Source organism: Leucopleurus acutus, assembly GCF_964270905.1.
Source record: "Leucopleurus acutus genome assembly, chromosome: 8".
NCBI lineage: Eukaryota > Metazoa > Chordata > Mammalia > Artiodactyla > Delphinidae > Leucopleurus > Leucopleurus acutus.
In genome coordinates this window covers 78284425-78305692 of record NC_139151.1, presented here as the reverse complement: position 1 = coordinate 78305692, position 21268 = coordinate 78284425, and the positions used below count along the sequence as shown (strand labels likewise).

The following is a 21268-nucleotide window of genomic DNA, read 5'->3' as shown; positions in this document are numbered from 1 at the left end:
TTCAGAGAAGGTCTACAGATGGCAAATAAGTGAGAAAATGCTCCACATCATATGCCATCAGGGAAATGCAAATTAAAACAACAATGACGTACCATTACGCATCTGTTAGCAAGGCCAAAATCTGGAACACTGACAACAGTAATGATGGTGAGGATTGTGGAGCAACAGGAATTCTCACTCATTGCTGGTGAAAATGCAAAATGGTACAACTACTTTGGAAGACAGTTTGGGAGTTTCTTACAAGACTAAACATAATCTTACCATATGATCCAGAAATTGTGCTCCTTGGTATTTACCCAAAGAAATTGAAAACCTATGTCCACACGAAAACCTGCATGTGGATGTTCATAGTAGCTATATTAATAATTGCCCCAAATTGGAAGCAACCAAGATGTCCTTCAGCAGGTGAATAGATAAAAAAAACTGTGGTACATCCAGACAATGGAATATTGTTCATCATTAAAAGTAAATGAGTTATAAAACTATGAAAAAGATATAGAGGGATCTTAAATGGATATTGCTCAGTAAAAGAAACCAATCTGGAAAGCCTATATACTGTATGATCCCAACTATATGACATTCTGGAGAAGACAAAGCTTTGGAAACCACAAAAACACTAATAATGAGATCTGTGGTTGCTGGCTAGGGGGCAAGAGTAAGGGAGAGATGAATAGGCAGAGCATAGAGGATTTTTAGACAGTGAAAATGCTCTGTATATTACTATAATGCTGTATAAATGTCATTGTACATTTATTCAGCCCATAGAATGTACAATATCAAGAGTGAACTGTAAGGTAAACTGTGGACTTTGGGTGATTATGATGTGCCCATGTAGGTTGATCCTTAGTAAAAAATGTACCATTCTGGTGAGTGATGCTGATAATGGGGGAGACTATGCATGTGTGGGGGCTGGGGGATATGGGAAATCTCTGTTCCTCCCTCTTAATTTTGTTGTAAATCTAAAATTGCTCTAAAAATAGACTTTAAAAAGTGGTATGTGACTTGATTCCTGAAAAATGAATAGAAGAAAGGGGAGAAAACTCTGCATGCAAAGGCACAGGTCATGGAAATGGGAGAGTGTATTCAAGACCTATTAGGGTGTTGGTTGTGTTAGGAGAAATTGGTACCTGAAAGGACTGTCAAAGAACATAAAGGATGATTCTTATGCACTCTAACATTTGAGTCAGATTGCTCTTATGTCCCTATTCTTATCCTCCCCAACTAACTACAAACTCTTTGATGACTGGAACTATATTCATTTTATATCCACTATACTTTGGATAGTGCTATATCCATATACTTTGTATATATGCATGTGTAGGCACTGACACACACACACACACACACGCACACGCACAAGAATGACTCAATTAGTCATTCAACTTGTAGTTGTCTTCTCAAAGTCACAGTTTTTTCTTTTCAATGATATATGTGAATTTGGAAATGCTATAATAATGTGCATTTTTTCTTATTGCATAAAAAATAAAGGGAATAAAAAATCACCTACAGTCCTAGTATACTTGGTGACTCTCTCACACACACAAACAAGTATAATTTTGCTTTCAAACCTGCTTTCTTTTTTCCCTTCTTCACATGTCATTTTAATCAACCTCACTGTGAATTTTTAATAACTGTCATCTCTGTAATCATACATCTGTACACGTTTTGATGTTGGAAACTGATGTATCCACCTTAACTGCAAGCACTCCTGGCTAAACCACCATCATCTCTCAGCTGGGATGCTATAACGCCAGCTTACTTCCATCACTGTTCCCCCACTCTCATGTACAGAGTGATCTTTTGAAAACAGAAATCTGTTGAAAACCCTTTAAACTTAGAATAAAATCCAGACTCCCCAGCACAGGCCCCCTGTAATGGTGTGCTTGCTCACCTCTCTCTCTCCTCTCATTTCGGCCATCCTGGTGTTCAGTCTCTGTGTTCCTGCCACACAGGCTGCGTGTCGGTTTCTTTCCCACCTCTGGGCCCTCACCTCATGAGGCACCTCTCTGCCTGGAATGCCTTTCTCCCACTCCCCCCCTCGGCTGACTTCTCACCTTTCAGTTCTTGCCTTTAAAACCTTCTGAGGGCTTCCCTGGTGGCGCAGTGGTTGAGAGTCCGCCTGCCGATGCAGGGGACACGGGTTCGTGCCCCGGTCCGGGAAGCTCCCACGTGCCGCGGAGCGGCTGGGCCCGTGAGCCATAGCCGCTGAGCCTGCGCATCCGGAGCCTGTACTCCGCAACGGGAGAGGCCGCAACAGTGAGAGGCCCGCGTACCGCAAAAAAAAAACAAAAAAAAAAACAAAAAAAAACAACCTTCTGAGAGGTTGCCTCCCTGATCACCCCAAGTAACCCCTCTTCCACTACCTAATAACCCACTCAATGACAACTTGTAAATAGTTATTTACTTGTTGGTTTACTATTTATTTTCTGACTCTTCCACTAGATGACTACAAGCTTTGCAAGGGTAGGAATTCTGCCTGTTTTATTCATCAAGGAATATCCAGACTTAGTACAGGGTCTGGCATATGATAGGCTCTCAAAATGCAGAGTACACTGGAGATATTAAGGGAAGATTTAAGGCAGTGGTTCTCAAATGCGGTACTAGTACCAGCAGCATCAACATCACCTGAGAACTTGCTAGAAACACAAATTCTCCGGTCTCAACTGGAATTATTGTTATCAGAAACTCTGGGGTTAGAGCTCTGTCATCTGTTTTTTAATAAGCCCTACAGGTGATTTTGATGTTCCCAGTCTGACAACCACTGTTGTAAGGTATCTGTTTAGAAAAAGAAACATACATATTTTGTTTAAAACTTCCCACAGCTAAAATTTCTTGGGATGTGAAATTTGAACCTTAAATATCACCAAATGTCATCTCTCATTTATTGAGAAAAAAATGCCCACAGATAATTTTAAAAAATATTGTAACCTGACAATTAGTGAAGTTTTGTTATAGTTTTGCTTTTAAGATAATAAAATACACATATTCTTCTGAATATCAAGTAAAATTACACAGCATATACTCTTCCCTGAAAAGAGTCCTCAAATGTAAAGCTACTTTCCTATTGATGGCTGAGTATTAATTCCGTTAAAATCAGGTATAATTATGGAAAAGTACATTTCCTACTTCTCTCAAGATGGTTCAAACAATGAATTGTTCTGAATGATGTATCAAACACTTGGTCTTCGAGGTGAATTTTTCCACTAGTGACTTCAGTTATTTTATTTAAGGGGAATCAGTTTTTCACATTTGGAGTGTCCTATGGAATGTAGCCGGTTCATTGAGCAGCACAGTATCAATGGAATTGCAAAGAAGATCGAAAATTAATCATTGAAGTTGAGACTTCAGATTGGATCCAAAACACCTGACCTGCATAACTGGATAATTGTGACTCTCAGTACCATAGAATAAGGCATATACCCATAGAAAGAATACAAATTATGAAGCAGGTATAAATATTCTTTTCAGAAGTTAAAAAGGAACCAAAGGGAAGAGAGAAACAAAATACTGATTGTAATTCTATAATGTAACAGGCATTGAACTAAGTGCTGTTTTTTTAGACTATCTTGTATTATTCTCTCTCTACCCATTTTTATTTGCTTAAAATCAAAGCTTTTCTGTTTTTTCTAATGAAAACCAAAAGCCAAGCCTTTCTAAGTAGAATAGTCTATGATGGAGCAGACTGTGGTTTTCTATTGGGTTCTCAATGAAATAAATACTTTTTTAATATGTGAGCTTTAAATATAATCTTAGTGAAAGTAATTTACCGAAGATACATTTGTGTATACTTTCCTGCTCACTGATTTTTATATTTTAAATACTATATGATGAATCTTTTAAGTACTTATTTTTCTCAAAGAAAAGAACACTTATTTCCATATCAGTGATTATCTATTTTAGGTGATCTAACCTTGAATGCAGATTTAGAAGTTGAACCTCTGTTCTCCAAAGGGAAGCAGTTGACATTTTTAAAACAAATGAAAATAAAGCCTTCAGAATGGGACAAATTAATTAATTTTATCACCTTTAAAAGCATAAGAAAATAAAGACGGCAGGTTGAAAAACATTTTGTTCCCTAGTTTAAATCACAATAAATTTCATAGTTGTGTCACTTATTTATTTTAACATTTAATGTTATAAGGTATGTTTCTTTTAATTCAGATATTTTCTCAGATATTCTACTTTGACTGAAATTATTTACTAAAGCATCTTGTATAATAATTTCTTAAGAACATCTTAAAAAGACATACTTTTACAAGTGATCATATTTCATGTATTTCTGAATCAAGAACAAATTTTAGAGTAGAACTGGTAAATACCTATTTCATTGAAACCAAAAATCAAATGACCTAAAAATAGTCAAAACTTCAGAGAGGCAGCATCTGTTACGTGAGATAAACACTGATGCTTAAAATATAACAATTTAGATCATATATTTCTTATTTTTAAAAATACATTTCTAGTATTTTGAAAAAACAGATACACTCATCTCCAATTCTGAAATCAATATCTATTATGCTTAGTTGGCTTCTTACATATTTTTAAGAAAACAGAAAAGTAAAAGAGAATTCCTAGATTGATATATTTATTTAAACATACCACAGTCAGAGCTCTGGGTTCAGCTGCATTTGGAATCCTTCATTGCTGACAACAGAGTTTCAAATGACAATCTTCTTTGATACACTCTTCAGCATGACAACAGAAAGTTCTCTCTTCCACCACCTGCTTTTCCCATTAGCTAGTGTTACATACTGAACGCTGCACATAGCATTTGACTGGAGGGTTTTTAGACAACTCTTTAAATGCCTGAGTCTGAATAATGATTAAAAGAAAAAAAAAGATAACTCATCTCTTTATAAGAACTTCTGTATTGTTTTTTATTACTTTATTTTAAGTGGGGTGTTTATGGGGTCGGGTAGGGGGCTGCCTTCATGTGCCCTTGTTTGATAGTGTCTATGTATGATTCACCTAAGTGGCATTTAGTCATATAATGTCAGTGACATTTTGATGATTTTACTGTCAATTTTTAATAATGTATTGCATATTCTTAGGTTATTTGAATTAGTTGGGCAGTTTAACATAAAAGGTGGGAGGTATGTTTCAGTCTGAATAATAGTGGTCTGACAAACAAAAAGTATTTTATTGGTGAACCAGGTAATGTTTTTTTATAGAATGGGTTTACTAGGATTGCCTATATATTTTTTCAGCTTTTCATGTAAATTGCCTCATTTTCTTTTTCACTAGAGAAAGTTTCAGTAGTAACATCTGTAATTTCTGAAAACTCCTACAACGTTAAACTTGATATTGCATCATATTGGTTCTGGGCTGCATATAATGAAAGCAATAGAAGTAACTGCTATCTAAAAAGAAACAAACTAATAAATAAAATTGAAAAATTTTGCCCCTTTGTGGTTAACATTCACATGATGCAATGCAACAGAGGGTTACATTTATTTTTGTCAGGAAAACCTCCACAGGATAGTTTGTAATTGGGACTGACAAGACACTGAACTAAGAATCAGCCACTCAGGCTTCCCTGGTGGCGCAGTGGTTGAGAGTCCGCCTGCCGATGCAGGGGACGCGGGTTCGTGCCCCGGTCCAGGAAGATCTCACATGCCGCGGAGCGGCTGGGCCCATGAGCCATGGCCGCTGAGCCTGCGCGTCCGGAGCCTGTGCTCCGCAACGGGAGAGGCCACAGCAGTGAGAGCCCCACGTACCGCAAAAGGAAAAAAAAAAAAAAAAAGAATCAGCCACTTAATAGATATGGCCTTGAATTAATCAGCCACTTAATAGATATGGCCTTGAATTAATCAGCATGCTAAAAACTGATTTTCCAGTTAGGCCCACATAACAGAACATTTTAACTTCTCACAAGAGTTTGGAACCTTTAAACAACAAATGGTAGATTACTGTCATCCCTGTGTCTAAACTACCTGTGGCATCAAGGGATTAATAAAATCATACAGGTCTCCATGACTGCGACCCTCATCTGGAATCTTGATTCTCATCTTGCAGAGAAGTCAACAGCCACAAAACAACTTTTTAAAAATCCACAAGCTTCAGAAGTTATTTAATAAACACAACAGTGCTTTATTTTTATTGATATTTCCCTTTGAAAATAGTGATAGTTGCTCAGAATAGTCACATTTTGATGGACTCATTTGGTGGCATTAAGAAGTCTGTAGGCCAATGTGAACGGAGGCAAAGGACATGAGGAAGTGAAGGGCTATAAGCAGCAGGGAAGGGATGAGTATCTCACAATTGATTAGGATTTGAGCACAGGAACCTCAATTTTATACTTTCTTCTTAAACATAAAACACTGAGGAAAGCACGATACTTCATGGTCCCTAGTGAACATGAGAATTTCTGAGGGATGCAAACATGTTCTCTTACTACCTGATGTGCTTGTCTCATGGCCTCTACAGGCCCTTTTGTGCACCTCCAATGTACTTGGCATAGCGCAGCGCTTAACAGTGTGGTGGTCTCTATATACTTCCTGCCTTACCTAGCTGTATGAGAACAGGAATACTTAGCCATTCCAAGGCTCCATTTCCTCACCTATGAAAAGGGGGTAAAAATATACCCTAGTTTTTAGAGATGTGATTATAAATGAATACAGGTCATCAATAAAATCCCTGAAGGGTCCTTAATAAATGTTAGTGGTTGTAATTATTTAATATTATCATTATTATTAATGTTCTGACTCCCAATCCAGTGTTCCTTCTGCTACATACACAAACTGGAGAGCGTTGAGGTAGGAGATTAATGAAGTAGATTTGACTTCTACTATGTTCAAATGACATTAGTTTTGATCTGATTCCATTGGCTGCCTTCATTTCTCAGCAGGTAGAGAACTGATTTGATGTGAGCCTATCACTGACTGAATGTATAAATATGAAGTAGAACAATTATCTGCACCATTTAACTGGTGTGCCCACACATTAACTTACTGAATTTACTTTCACATCCCATAAACATAAGTAAAATTTCTGCAGACAAGTTATTGCAGCTCTCATTTTAGAGCTAAAGTCCTCCAGGGAAGCTTAGGAGGTCTCCCAAGATGCGCTAAATACTCATGGGGAAAACCAGCAAGCTGGAGATTCAGGAAGCCTCTTCTGTGTCTAATTACCAAGACATTAGTTCCAGGAGACAGAAAACATCTTATGGCATCTTGTTTGTTTTCTGGTATGGGTTATGAAATAAGCCTTCCTATATAGGTACATTTTTTCCTATATAGTCTTCGAGGGAACAAAGACATGGATCCCGACAAATCCATCCCTCACCTAAATCTACTCTCATAATTAACGTCTCCGTGTCTTGATTTCCTAGCCTCCTGCTTTAGACATAGTTGTAGGGGCTTTTGTGGAGGAGGGGAGTAGAGTTCTTTTTTTTCCTGATTTACAAGGGTAGTTCCTACACTGTGTAGCAGATGCAGTTGAAAATATTTAGTCTACTGATTATTGTGGAATATCAAGGAGTATACACATTCTCCCTCGTGGCTACTTTTGCTAGAAATATTATTTGTAACCAACTCCCTGTAAATTTTTACTTTTTTGATACAAGAGTAAATTACAACAGCTCAGTCCACTCCTGGATGCTGTGGCTTAGCCACACAATAATAAAATACAGAACTGCCTACTTCAGAGCAACATTTCAGGGGTTTTGAAAGATATGATTAATATATGTGAGTGTATTTCTTACAGTTAACTATTGAGCAGGAGTCAGAAAAGCACAGGAGTCAAAGAGACATGCTACAATCCAGCTCTGCTCCTGCCTAGCTCAGAGACTGGGCAAGAAACTTACCTCTTTAAACCTTATTTTCTTCATTAGTAAAATGAGACTACTACTACTTACTTTCATTGAGTTATTATGAGAATTAAATTAGATAATGCATATGTATATATAAAGCTTCCGGTGTGTAAGTGATGAATACTTACTAGGGGAAAACCTAAAATGCTATTTAATGAAGGTTAACAGACTGAAAAGGTGAAATCCTGAATTGTTCTTGTTTCACTAGTATAGCAAAGTGGAAAAGCAGTTTTGGAAAATAGAACCATCTTATTTCAAATCCTGGATCAGCCATTTACCTGCTGTGTGAGATTTTAAAATGGGAATGATAATATTGTAATATTTACTTACGGCTTAAATTTAAGAATACATGAAGTAAACTTGAAGTCATGTGAATTTGATCAATTGGTGTAATTTTTTGTATACAATTCTAATAATTTTATCCATGAAAAAGAGCTAGATTATTTTTATACAGTTGGTATCAAACAGCACATATTGTTTTTTTTAAAACCACCTTCCTATTATATAATCATACACTTGAATCATTTCCCATCATCCTTAAATAATTTGGGGACTTATTTTTCAACATAGTATCACCTTGTTTAAAGGCATTCATGCTTTTAATTTCATCTTGATCCTTTAAGTGCTTTATCTTCCCTCCCCCACAAGTCTGTCACTCACAGTGTGAGAAATATCTTTACACAAAGTTATTTGGGCTAACATCTAGTTACATTTCCTGAATAGATTTCTAGAAGTGAGTCAAAAGGAAAGATTATTTTAAGGTTTTTAATCCTTATTGTTAAATTACTTTCCAGAAAATTTGGATCAATATACATACCTACCAGCAAGAAATAAAAGCAACAGTTTATAGTGTCAATTCTGAGTTTTATATTTAAAAAAAATTATAATTTGGTTTAAAAAAAGTTGCTTACATTTGTATTTCTGCAATTACTAGTACTGCTAATCATTTTACATGTTAAAATTATATTGTTTTTTAATGATATTTTTTACTCTTGCATTCATTAATTATATTATTATGATGTCTTTGTAGAATAAGAACATTAACCACCCTTTGGTATATTTTTTTTTAAAGTAATTTATTTATTTATTTATTTATTTATTTTTGGCTGTGTTGGGTCTTTGGTGCTGCACACAGGCTTTCTCAAGTTGTGGAGAGTGGGGGCTACTCTTCATTGTGGTGCGCAGGCTTCTCATTGCGGTGGCTTGTCTTGTTGCAGAGCATGGGCTTTAGGCGTGAGCGCTTCAGTAGTTGTGGCTCATGGGCTCTAGAGTGCTGGCTCAGTAGTTGTGGCGCACAGGCTTAGTTGTCCCGCGGCATGCGGTATCTTCCCAGACCAGGGTTTGAACCCGTGTCCTCTGCCTTGGCAGGCGGATTCTTAACCACTGTGCCACCAGGGAAGCCCTCCTTTGGTATATTCTAGTATGTCAGCTCATCATCACATCTTAAGTTTATCTCTTACTTCTTAATTTTATTGTAATTTTGATACTGGTTAGTATCTAAATAGCTCTATCAAGATTTCCATGATTAATTTTATTGTTGGTGTAGACAAGTCATTTAGAAATGACATTCTTCTAGCTTGTGATTAGAAAAAAATGCTAATTTTATTTTTACATATTAATTTTGAATTGATTAACTATCTTCAGTTCATTTTGGTGTAAGATGTGAGGTAGGCATCTGAAAACATTTTAACTCCCACCAAATTATTGATCAGTTATTGTAAAAACATTTGCACATTATTATTATTATTTATTTATTTTTTTGCAGTACACGGGCCTCTCACTGTTGTGGCCTCTCCCTTTGCGGAGCACAGGCTCCGGACGCACAGGCTCAGCGGCCATGGCTCACGGGCCCAGCCGCTCCGCGGCATGTGGTATATTCCCGGACCGGGGCACGAACCCGTGTCCCCTGCATCGGCAGGTGGACTCCCAACCACTGCGCCACCAGGGAAGCCCTGCACCTTATTTTTAAGATCATTATTTCTTTACAATTTGAAATGCTACTTTTATCATAATATACACATGCACACACATTTGGGTTTAAGCAATCCATAGATAATGTGGAGTGATTCTGGAAAATCTTATGCTAAATCTTTGGGAAAACACACACTAGCAATTAGCTAGTGTAGAACATTTTCTAGGGAGGGCTTCTGATGGTCAAGGTAGGCAATTAAATGGTACCAGGGAGGGAGTTGCCTCCTATGGCTACAGGGAAGATATGCCTTCCTCAGTATCAAAGATTTTGTAGACAAGACCAGGTATCCTTTTGGCTGCTTAAAAAGGAGTCTTCTTACTACTAGGCAAGAAGATAAATTTAAAACACTAGCTAAAAAGATTAAGCAACCAAGATGATTTGCTGGATGTCCCATGTTTATATAAAAATTAAATATTTAGGGTACCATTTCCCACAGTGAAATTATCAAATATAAATATGAAAGTATTATTTCAGGTCCTAAGTTAGGGAGATATTAACATTTTCTTTAGAAACTATCTCAATAAATGCAAATAAATAGTATTTAATTTCACGTATAATTCTGTCAATTGAAGCAGCCATATAGGGCCAAGTTTAGTCATTTATCTTGTAGTTTAAGTTAATGTTATCTTACATTTGCTGGGAAAAAGTATGCAAGTTCAGAATATCAGTATATGTATGTGATTTGGAGGCAAAGAACCACTGAGCCAAATTAAACAGTTGCCAATGCCCATGTGAAAGGTGCATTGTAGAAGACTACAGAGGCCATCTCCCTGCTCCTTTGCCATCACATGATCTGTGTATCCATTCTTAAGAGAAAATTATTCCTGTTACCAGTTTAAAGATGAACACCATCTACCAATTCCAGTTGACACAGTCAAATTGAATAGCCTTGTGATTTAAATTTAATGAGCTGCTAAAATATCCATATCAAGATTTTCCTGGTCTATGACCTCTTTCCTGACTTGATACCCAATGTCGAGAAGTCACTGTAATTTGGAGTATAGATTTATATTCCCAGACATTATTAGCACATCTGTAGTTATTTTTGGCATCCTGAGGGACAGTAGCAGCAGCAAACTCTTCGTTAATGTCTAGTACACAAGCCATGGATTTTGCTTCACAGCTTTGCTCCTTTTAACCTAGATTAATTATAGACATTTCCTGTCCACATCTAGAAGCCTCAGCTGGTATGTAGGACATGACTCCTTGATGGAGAGAGGGATTTTGTTTCTCAGTACCATCCAGTTGGTTATAGGACCTTATCTTCAAGTGTTATTCACAGTGCTATCTATACTAATGAGACAGAGAAAAGCAATATATATCCAAACTATCTTAAAAACAATCCCTCTCTCTGACTTGCTTGCAGTCAGCTCAGGAGCTCCAGTCTATGAATTCATAGAATTGTTCCTTTTCTCACATTACATTATACATTTGCTTCCCCAGTTTTCTTGTCCACACATGTGTTACAGAACCTTTTTGTCAAAATGCTAGAAAGGAAATAAACTTGCCTTTAAGAAAGTTAGTTCTTCACCAATTTTAATGGGTGTTTGGGACACTGCTAATGACACACATATGGTTCAACCGAAGGTAATCTTGGAATTCTGCGCTTATTTAAAGGTATAAAATACTACTTTCGTAAATAGAGTTTAAAAAAAGATAATTTCAGAAAGTTTTAGATGCCTAGATTTTATGCAATTTAGGTTATGACATTTAAAATATACTCGGGATCTATAGAGTTAAATGGATAATATGAGTATCTGTGGAAAACTCAGGGACAATTTTGCAATTCTTCCCATTCTTGTGATGAAGAATTCACTATATATTAACAATCATTCGTATCAGCAAATATGATATTCTCTAACATTTATGGCTGTCTCCATTATCTATTGCTGAGAAATAAACCATCCCCAAATAATTTTTATTTAGCTCATGATTCTGTGAATAGGTTGGGTCCAGTTGTGCAGTTCTTCTGGTCTCAGCTAGACCTTCTTATGGGTCTGAGTTTCCTGGTCTTTGCCACTGGATTTTCTCACATCTCTGTCTCAGTTGGGGCAACTGGACTCACTAGGCTCTGGTCCACATGGCCTTATCTTCCTGCAGGATAGCTCTGACTTATTCAAATGGTAGAGGAAGAGGCCCAAGAGGAATAATGGGAATGCAAGGTCTTTCGAGTTCAAGGTTCAGCACTGGCACATTGTCACTTCTGCAGCCATCCATCGGTCAAAGCAAGGCCCAAGGCCAGTCTAACAGAGTCAAACTCTTGGATGGGAGGACCTGCGAAGTCTCATTGAAAACAAAGTAGATATAGGGAAGAGAGAAGGGCTGTGGCCAATTTTTCTATCTACTGCAATGCCCATGAGATACTTAAATATGGCTTTTACTATAAAGCTTGAGGCTAAATAAATCTAGACTTACCCCATATTTAGTATCATCTCTAATTTCTAGAGCCTCTTAGCTTTCTCCATGTACACGTATGCCCACCTCCTGAACTATATTACATGGAAATCAAGACCTGTCCGTGTTTGCCATCTTTCTCTGTTCTCTGTCCTATAGTGTCAAACTTTACTCACAGTGGGTTCCAAATAAATGAAAAATGTCCTATTAATTTATCAATATCACTTCATCATATTAGATATCAGCATCACAGATGAGTTTAATCTCTAAAATATTAAACAATTTTAGTATAAATGATATGTGCTAAAAGTTAATGATTTGAAGCAAAATATTCTAAAGACAATTCATTGTTCTGAGTTCAATTTTAGAGCAAACTGTAGTGTCTTATAAATATTTGGCTTATAAAATTATCATAAGCAGTGGATATATGATCAAAATAAAATTCACCACACTGATTCGAGATCATTAAGGAAATTTTGCACAATGACTGATAAACCAAATTCTCAAGCAGATGTAAAGTCTATCTACACAATGCCCAGTACTCTAGTCAGATGCATTTCTGTATTTGTTTGTTTATACTGTTGATAAATTCAACAGAGTTTCTTCATAATTTCAATGTAAGATACTACTTTGATAGATATGGAGTTATCTCCTAGAACCTAGTTTATAGCTGATGACAAATCTTATTAGAAAGCTGTATTTGTTTTCTGTAATGCAATACTTGCATTACTTACAATGTAGTTTACATTAGGAGTCATTTTCTTCTGTGAGTCTTTGCTCCCTTCCTGTTGACTCTTCATAAAATTGCTTTGTCATCTCTAAAAGGTCATCTCTAAAATGTAACCAAATAACTATTGTGAAGAAATAAAATATCAGTTACACTGTATAATATGCATGGGACAGGTTGCAACCAGTACAATTATCCCAAGCAAATAATGTGAGGCACAGATCATCAGCTATACAATTAGATACATACAGATTAATACATGCTAATTTAAACCATATGAAAGTTGCCATTTTTTAGGTCACAAGTGAATGAATATTGTCAATTTCATAAGACAAACCTTAAAATACACACACATATAAATGTGTATACACATATATGCATATCATTTAACGATGGGATGGAGTAAGAGGAAGGTCAGCAAAGTTATAAATTGAAGGTTATCCAGATACTAGGTCAAACAATAGATATATAGGTCATTGCTTTTTTGAGGTTCTCTCTGATAAATGTACACAAAGACTATATCTAAGAAGATTATTTTGCCCTTCATTTATAGATAAGCTTTGCAAGCAAGTAACCTAGTTAAATGGATTTTAAATACATTTTTTTTTTGGAATAGAAATATTTGTGCAAATTGGATTTGTGCTGCACCCTAACCTATGAAATGGATAAAAGTGGACATATTTACATAGACGCTAAAAGAGTGAATCCAAAAACATCTAGGTGATGCATTACATTTTCGAATTTGAATAGAAGTGCAGTAAGACTAACAGGACATTAGGCTAGGATTTCTTGGATTGAACAGCTGTGGTATGTTACCATCATCACACATTATTCTCTTATTTTTCTGTCAAAAACAAAACATGCATGCAGGTTTAACTATTTCTTCTTAACTTTACTATTCTAAAGTTCAAGTCAGTCAAAGCAAGATTTGGGAAATGGCTACTGTTGAGCAGAAATGAAGTGGCGGGTATCATTGGTGGCATGTGCTAAATTTTAGAGAAGCTGATAACAGAAATTTTACTTAATCTTAGTTCATTTTCTAATTATGTGAAACATATCGTGTTTGTCTTCCCATTCACTGGTGCAATAAGTACCTTAAGGAACAACATCTGCTTTTTCTCAACTTTTCTTATAATTTGTCTCAGGCTCAGGTCTCTTGAAACAATGCTTTACAGATAGGAGAGACTCTCCTATGCCAATCAGAGAGACATAGGGAGGCAGACGAAGTAAACAGAGAGAGAGAAACTCCTGATCTGTGAAGATAACCTAAGTATTATCAGCATAAAATTGTAAACCCCCTTTAACAAAACCAAACCAAAGAGGAATGAATAAATCTCACACAAACATTTATTTCTGTATCTACTTACTACAGTTCAGAATCATTATAAGAGTAATGTTTAAATTGTGCCATATTTCTTCACTAACACATTGATGGTGACTAATGAAGGGATTTGAAAAATTAATCCAGGTCAAACTAAATCAAACATCACAGAAAAAGATATTTTCAGGGAAGTGATTATTGGCTATTGTCCATGCAGTGATAACCAAAAGCTAAGTCATTCCTTGGGTTAAATTGCATTTAATATCCAAATTTCTTTTACAAAGTCATTCCCACTTTAATCAAGAAGAAGCAATTTTTAAAAAGTGAGCTTGGACTGAGTCAGAATTTCTATTGAAAAGTATCAAAAGGGGATGGTATTTGGTGCTGGATGACCGTATTCAGATGCTTTGAAGAATCCGCAAGAGAATTTTAGGAATGGTGGGATTGCTGGAGCCAGGGATTTTTAAAACGAAACCCCAACCCAGGGACTCATTTGCTGATGAACTATAGTTTCAATGAGGTGTTCTCAACCTCCAAGTTGTTATAAAAACCTTCCATATAGTTCAATATCTGTAAACCAATCAATGTGATACACCACATTAACAAACTGAAAAATAAAAATCATATGATCAGCTCCATAGATTCAGCAAAAGCTTTCAACAAAATTCAACATCCATTTATGATAAAAACTCCTACCAGGGACTTGCTGGTGGTACAGTGGTTAAGAAGCTGCCTGCCAATGCAGGGAACATGGGTTCGAGCCCTGGTCTAGGAAGATTCCACATGCCGCAGAGCAACTAAGCCCGTGCACCACAAGTACTGAGCCTGTGTTCTAGAGTCCAGGAGCCACAACTACTGAGCCCGCATGTCACAACTACTGAAGCCCACGCGCCTAGAGCCTGTGCTCCGCAACAAGAGAAGCCACCGCAATGAGAAGCCTGCACACCACAACGAAGAGTAGCCCCCACTTGCCGCAACTAGAGAATGCCCGCACACAGCAATGAAGACTCAATGCAGCCAAAAATAAATAAATAAATAAATCTACTAAAAGAATAAGAATAAAAAATAAAACCTCCCACCAAAATGGGTATAGAGGGAACATACTTCAATATATATGACAAACCTACAGCTAACATCACACTCAACAATGAAAAGCCGAAAACATTGATTCTAAGATCAGGGACAAGACAAGGCTGCTCATTCTCACCACTTTTATTCAACGTAGTATTGGAAGTCCTAGCCGCAGCAATCAGGCAATAAAAATAAATAAACGGAATCCAAATTGGAAAGGAAGAAGTAAAACTACCAATATTTGCAGGTGATATGATACTGTACATAGAAAATCCTAAAGATACCACCCAAAAAAACTACTAGAACTCATCAATGAATTCTGAAAAGTTGCAGGATACAAAATTAATATATGGAAATATGTTGCATTTCTATACACTAACAACAAACTACCAGAAAGAAATTTTAAAAAAATCACATTTACAACTGCATCAAAAAGAATAAAACACCTAGGAATAATTCTACCTAACAGTGTAAAAGGCTTATACTTGTAAAATTGACACTGATGAAAGTAATTGAAGGCCACACAAACAGATGGAAAGTTATACAATGCTCACGGATTGAAAGAATTAATATTGTTAAAATGACCATAGGGCTTCCCTGGTGGCGCAGTGGTTGAGAGTCCGCCTGCTGATGCAGGGGACACGGGTTTGTACCCCAGTCCAGGAGGATCCCACGTGCCGCGGAGCGGCTGGGCCCGTGAGCCATGGCCGCTGAGCCTGCGCGTCCGGAGCCTGTATTCCACAATGGGAGAGGCCACAACAGTGAGAGGCTCGCGTACCACAAAAAAAAAAAAAAAAAAAAAGACCATACTAATCAAGGCATTCTACAGATTCAATGCAATCCCTATCAAAATACCAATGGCATTTTTCACAGAACTAGAATAAATAATTCTAAAATCTGTATGGAAACATAAAAGACCCCAAATAGCCAAAAACAATCTTGAGAAAGAAAAGTTGGAGTTATCATGCTATGTGATTTCAAACTATACTACAAAGCTAAAATAATCAAAACAGTATGGTACTGGCACAAAAACAGACACACAGATCAATGGAACAGAATAGACAGCCCAGTAATTAACCCACACTTGTATGGGCAATGATTCTGTGACAAAGGATACAAGAATATACAATGGGAAAAGACAGTCTCTCCAATAAATGATGTTGGGAAAACTGGACAACTACATGCAAAAGAATTAAACTGGACTGCTTTCTCACACCATGCACAAAAATAAATTAAAATGAATTAAAGACTTAAATGTAAGACCTGAAGCCGCCATGAAACTTCTAGGACAAAATATAGGCAGTATGCTCTTTGACATCAGTCTCAACAATATTTTCTGAATATGTCTCCTTAGGCAAGGGAAACAAAATAAAAAATAAACAAATGGGACTACATTATATTAAAAAGCTTTTGCACAGTAAAATAAACTATCAACAAAATAAAAAGGCTACCTACTGAATGAGAGAAGACATTTGCAAACAATATTTCCAATAAGTGGTTAATATCCAAAATACACAAAGAACTCATATCAAAAAAACAAAAAAAATCCTATTAAAAAATGGGCAGAGGATTTGAATAGACATTTTTCCAAAGAAGACATACAGATGGCCAACAGGTACATGAAAAGATACTCAGCATCAGTAATTATCAGGGAAATGCAGATGAAAATGACAATGAGATATCACCTCACACATGTCAGAATGGCTGTTAGCAAAAAGACAACAAATAACAAGTGTTGGCAAGAATGTGGGGAAAAGGGGACACTTGTGCACTTTTATTGGAAATGTAAACTGGTGCAGCTACTATGGAAAAACAGTATGGAGACTCCTCAAAAAATTTAAAATCGAACTGCCATATGATACAGCAATACCACTCCTGGGTATTTGCCTGAAGAAAACAAAAACACTAATTAGAAAAGATATATGCACCCGTATGTTCATTGCACCCTTATTTACAATTGCCAAGATGTGGAAGCAACCTACGTGCCCATCAATAGATGAATGGATAATGAAGATGTGGTATATATATTATATGCAATACTACTTAACCATAAGAAGAATGAAATCTTTCCATTTGTGACAACATGGATGGACCTAGAGGGTATTATGCTTAGTGAAATAAGTCAGACAGAGAAAGAAAAATACTGTATGATTTCACTTATATGTGGAATCTAAAAAACAAAACAAATGAACAAATATAAAACAGAAACAGAGCTATAGATAGAACAAACAGGTGGTTGCCAGACAGGAAGGGGATGAGGGGAGGAAAGAAATAAGTGAGGGAGATTAAGAGGTACAAACTTCCAGTTGCAAAATAAATGAGTCATGGGTATGAAATATACAGTGTGGGGAATATAGTCAATAAGTATGTAATATCTTTATAAGGTGACATATCATAACTAGACTTATCATGGTGATCATTTTGAAACGTATAAAAATACCAAATCACTGTTGTGTAATAGAAACCAACATCATGTTGTAGGTCAGTCATACTTTAAAAACAAAGAATCTCATAGAAAAAGAGATCAGATTTATAGTTAATAGAGGTGGGGAGTGGGTGAGGGGGAATTGGATGAAGGTAGTTACAAGGTAAAAACTTCCAGTTATAAGATAATTAAGTACTAGGGATGTAAGGATAAAACATGGTAACTGTGATGAACGCTGCTGAATGCCGTATATGAAAGCTGTTAAGAGAGTAAATTCTAAGAGTTCTTACTACAAGAAAAAAATATATATATTTCTCTTTGTTTGATTTTGCATCTATATGAGAAAATGGATGTTCACTGAACTTATTCTGGTAATCATTTCATGATGTATGTAAGTAAAAAAATTATACTGTACACCTTAAACTTATAAAGTGCTGTGTCAATTATATCTCAATAAAACTGAAAGAAAAACAAAAAAGTTTGTCAAGTAGACCACATGATTCTAATTCTACAGATGATGAAAACAAGGCTAAATGAGCTTAATTAACCTGCCAAGTTACCACAACTATAAGTACTGGAACTGTAATTCAAATCTTGGTCTACTTGTTACTAAAATCCATGTTCTCATTAAAACATGGTGCCTTTCAAAAAACAAGAAACATGAAGGAATAAGCCTCTAAAGAAAATATTACTGAATAATTTCATGTTTCAGAATGTATAATTCTGTTTGATAGTATAAATGAATACGATGTCTACACATAACTTTTCAATTTTAAGTCATTAAGATATATATTAACCTGTGTGGCCTCTTATTCTCTCCAGCACAATATCGATTAAAATTGAAAAGAACTGAATGGATTGAGAAGTTAGAGTCTTCAAATGACTTACTGATTGTTTAGTTTGCATTACCTTAGGCAATCTGGGCTTGGGTTCAGAATTATTTTGGGGGACAAAGTCTTTAATGAGGCGAGATCGGTCATAATTAGCATGTTCTGATTCATCCGTGTAATCCTTATCTTTTCCTAGGGCTAGAAAAGAGAAAGAAAAAATTACATCCATTTTTATCCTTCTTCCTTTTCTTTCTCTTTAAATATACTAAGCTCTGTTTTTTCATGTTTTCCCAAGGTAACCAGGTATAATTTTCATATGACCCATGCATCTAATAAATAAGCAAAAAATGGTAGTAACATGGAATCTTGCCTGTTATTGGATTAATGTCAACACTCCAGTAACTTGCAAAAAAATTAAATGCATCTCTGTTATATAATGTACTTAAACTTTTTGAAAACAAAATTAGAGTCATGCAAACACCATTGGACACATCATTTCTTTTGAACTTGAAGATCAAGATATTTGCAAGAATTCAATAGAACAGAATTCAAATTCAATAGAAATTTGTTTTTAAAGCAAATTTTAAGCATTTATTTGCTTAATTAAAAAAACTATTGATTTTGGTCATTTATTTTTTTAAAATTTGCAGTTTTATAAATGTGAATTTGAAGAGAGTAAGAAGTCTGAGAAATCATAGAAGAAAAGCTAACAAACTTTACAAGAAAGATTTAAAAAATATTAGGAGATTGAAATGAAACCACAACATCAAAAAAGGAGGAAGAATATTGAAATATGGCAATTACCACTGGAATAATCAGAAGGAGTAAACCACAAACATAAATCACATGTAAGAACTTATATGAATAATGAGCAAGCTATAATCAATGTAAAAGAGTATAAAATAGGAAATATCCATGGTGGTTGGGATTTGTGTTCCAGGTGATACAAGTATCTCTTCAAATTCAAAAAGATTCTTAAATATTTAGTCTTTTCAAATAAATTAAAATGTTTTGGAATTATTTTATTCAATGTGTTGATACTTATCAACAACGAATTTTGACACAGACAACTATATATAGTGTTTTCAAGAGTTCAGTTGTGTGACTTAGCATTGTAACAAAATAAAATAATTTTGTTTACACTACATGCATTAGTTTCTTTTATTAGTAATGCTTAAAATCTGCTATAACATATGGAATGTGATGCACAGCTAGCAGTATCAGGTTATTAGCAGTCGTATGAACTAAGAATGAACAGATCACAGTACATCTTAGGATGTAATTAATTACCAATTATGTTAAAATGCTCTAGGCATTTGAGTTATACCTACAGCTATTAATAATAGCTATCACTGATTGATGGTTAACATTTGCTGAGCACATATTAAGAGCCCAAAACTTTACACATATAATTTCCTTTAATCCTATAACAACTCTATGAAGTGTGTACGATTTTTACCTACGCTTAATAATAAATAAACTAAGGCATATGGAAATTAAGTAGCATGGCAAAATCACTAAACCAGTAGGGGGTGCATCAAAAACATCCAGATTGACTCTGAAGCTGATGTTTGTGAATATATCAATACTATAATGTTTCCCTAGATTTAGGTAAATTACATTTATTTAACAATTATTTATTAAACACCTATGATATGCCAGATATTCTTTTAGGACATATAGCAGGAAACAGAACCCTGCCTTCATGGAAGATTCAAGTAAGAGAAGAAAAAACAATAAGCAACAACAAAAAATACATAAAATATTCGGTATGCTTTGTGGTCAGTGCATTGGAGAAAAATACAGTAAGGAGGAAAGATGCAGGTGTACAAGGTGGAGAGAACAGATGTTATTTTAGTACAGAGGATTGTAGTAACATTTGAGCAAAGACCCGATGAGGTGAGGCAGTAAGTCACACAGGTAAAGTGGAGGAAGAATGGTCTAGATGGAGAAAGTAAAAAGTGTAAACAGCAATAGGTAAACGGCATATGCTATTGAGGAGTGTGCACTGGCCTGTGGGTCACAAGACCATCATTTCTCATCCTAAATCTGCCATGTCCTAATCAAGTAATTTCCTTTCCCTGAGAATCTATTTCTTCATCTGTAAACCAGAGATTTTTGAAGAAGTTCTCAGAGTCCTCAAACTCTAAAAGTTATTTGATTACTAATTTAATGTTTATAAAAGATAAAATTCCATTTATGTTAATTAATGCATTTCATTTCCCATGGAACACAGTAAATAAAATTTATAGAAGTTTTTCACTCATTTAAATCTTATTCCACTCACAATTTAATTTTTATGCAGAGGTTTTAAAATATCATTTAGTTTGACTTTCTTTCTTTTCTTTGTCTTTAATTCTTATGACACAGACATTCCTGGAATAAGAACATACCTACATCATCATCTTGCTGGAGGAAAGCTCAGTTTTAAAAGCCGTGCCAAATGCCACAAATTTCACAAAAACTTTTCAAATCTTCTTCTGTTCCTTCTTGGCCCAAGGCCCCAACTAGAACTGCTCATTTTTCTCTTCCAAACTGCATCATATTTTCCCCCTTTTTCCCCCTCTTTTCTTTTCTTTTCCCTCTCTTCCTCCCTTGTCCTCTCTCTTCGTCTTTTCCTTCCTTGCATTTTTTCTTTTAATGGCTCCTTTTATTTTTCTGAATTTAGAAAAAATTCTCCTAGGGCCATGTTCTCTTAATTATTTGTTTTTTTAATTT

The 21268-nt window shown here is 35.6% G+C and overlaps 1 protein-coding gene across 1 annotated transcript in view; it reads right to left on the bottom strand.

Annotated features, from left to right (window-relative positions):
• Positions 1-21268, bottom strand: part of ANO3 (anoctamin 3) — a gene marked incomplete at both ends in the record, with an annotated part of 414423 nt that overhangs the window by 148885 nt on the left and 244270 nt on the right. The window contains 1 exon segment of the mRNA XM_082845360.1: positions 18630-18748. Within this exon segment, the coding sequence (XP_082701486.1) occupies positions 18630-18748 (119 nt within the window).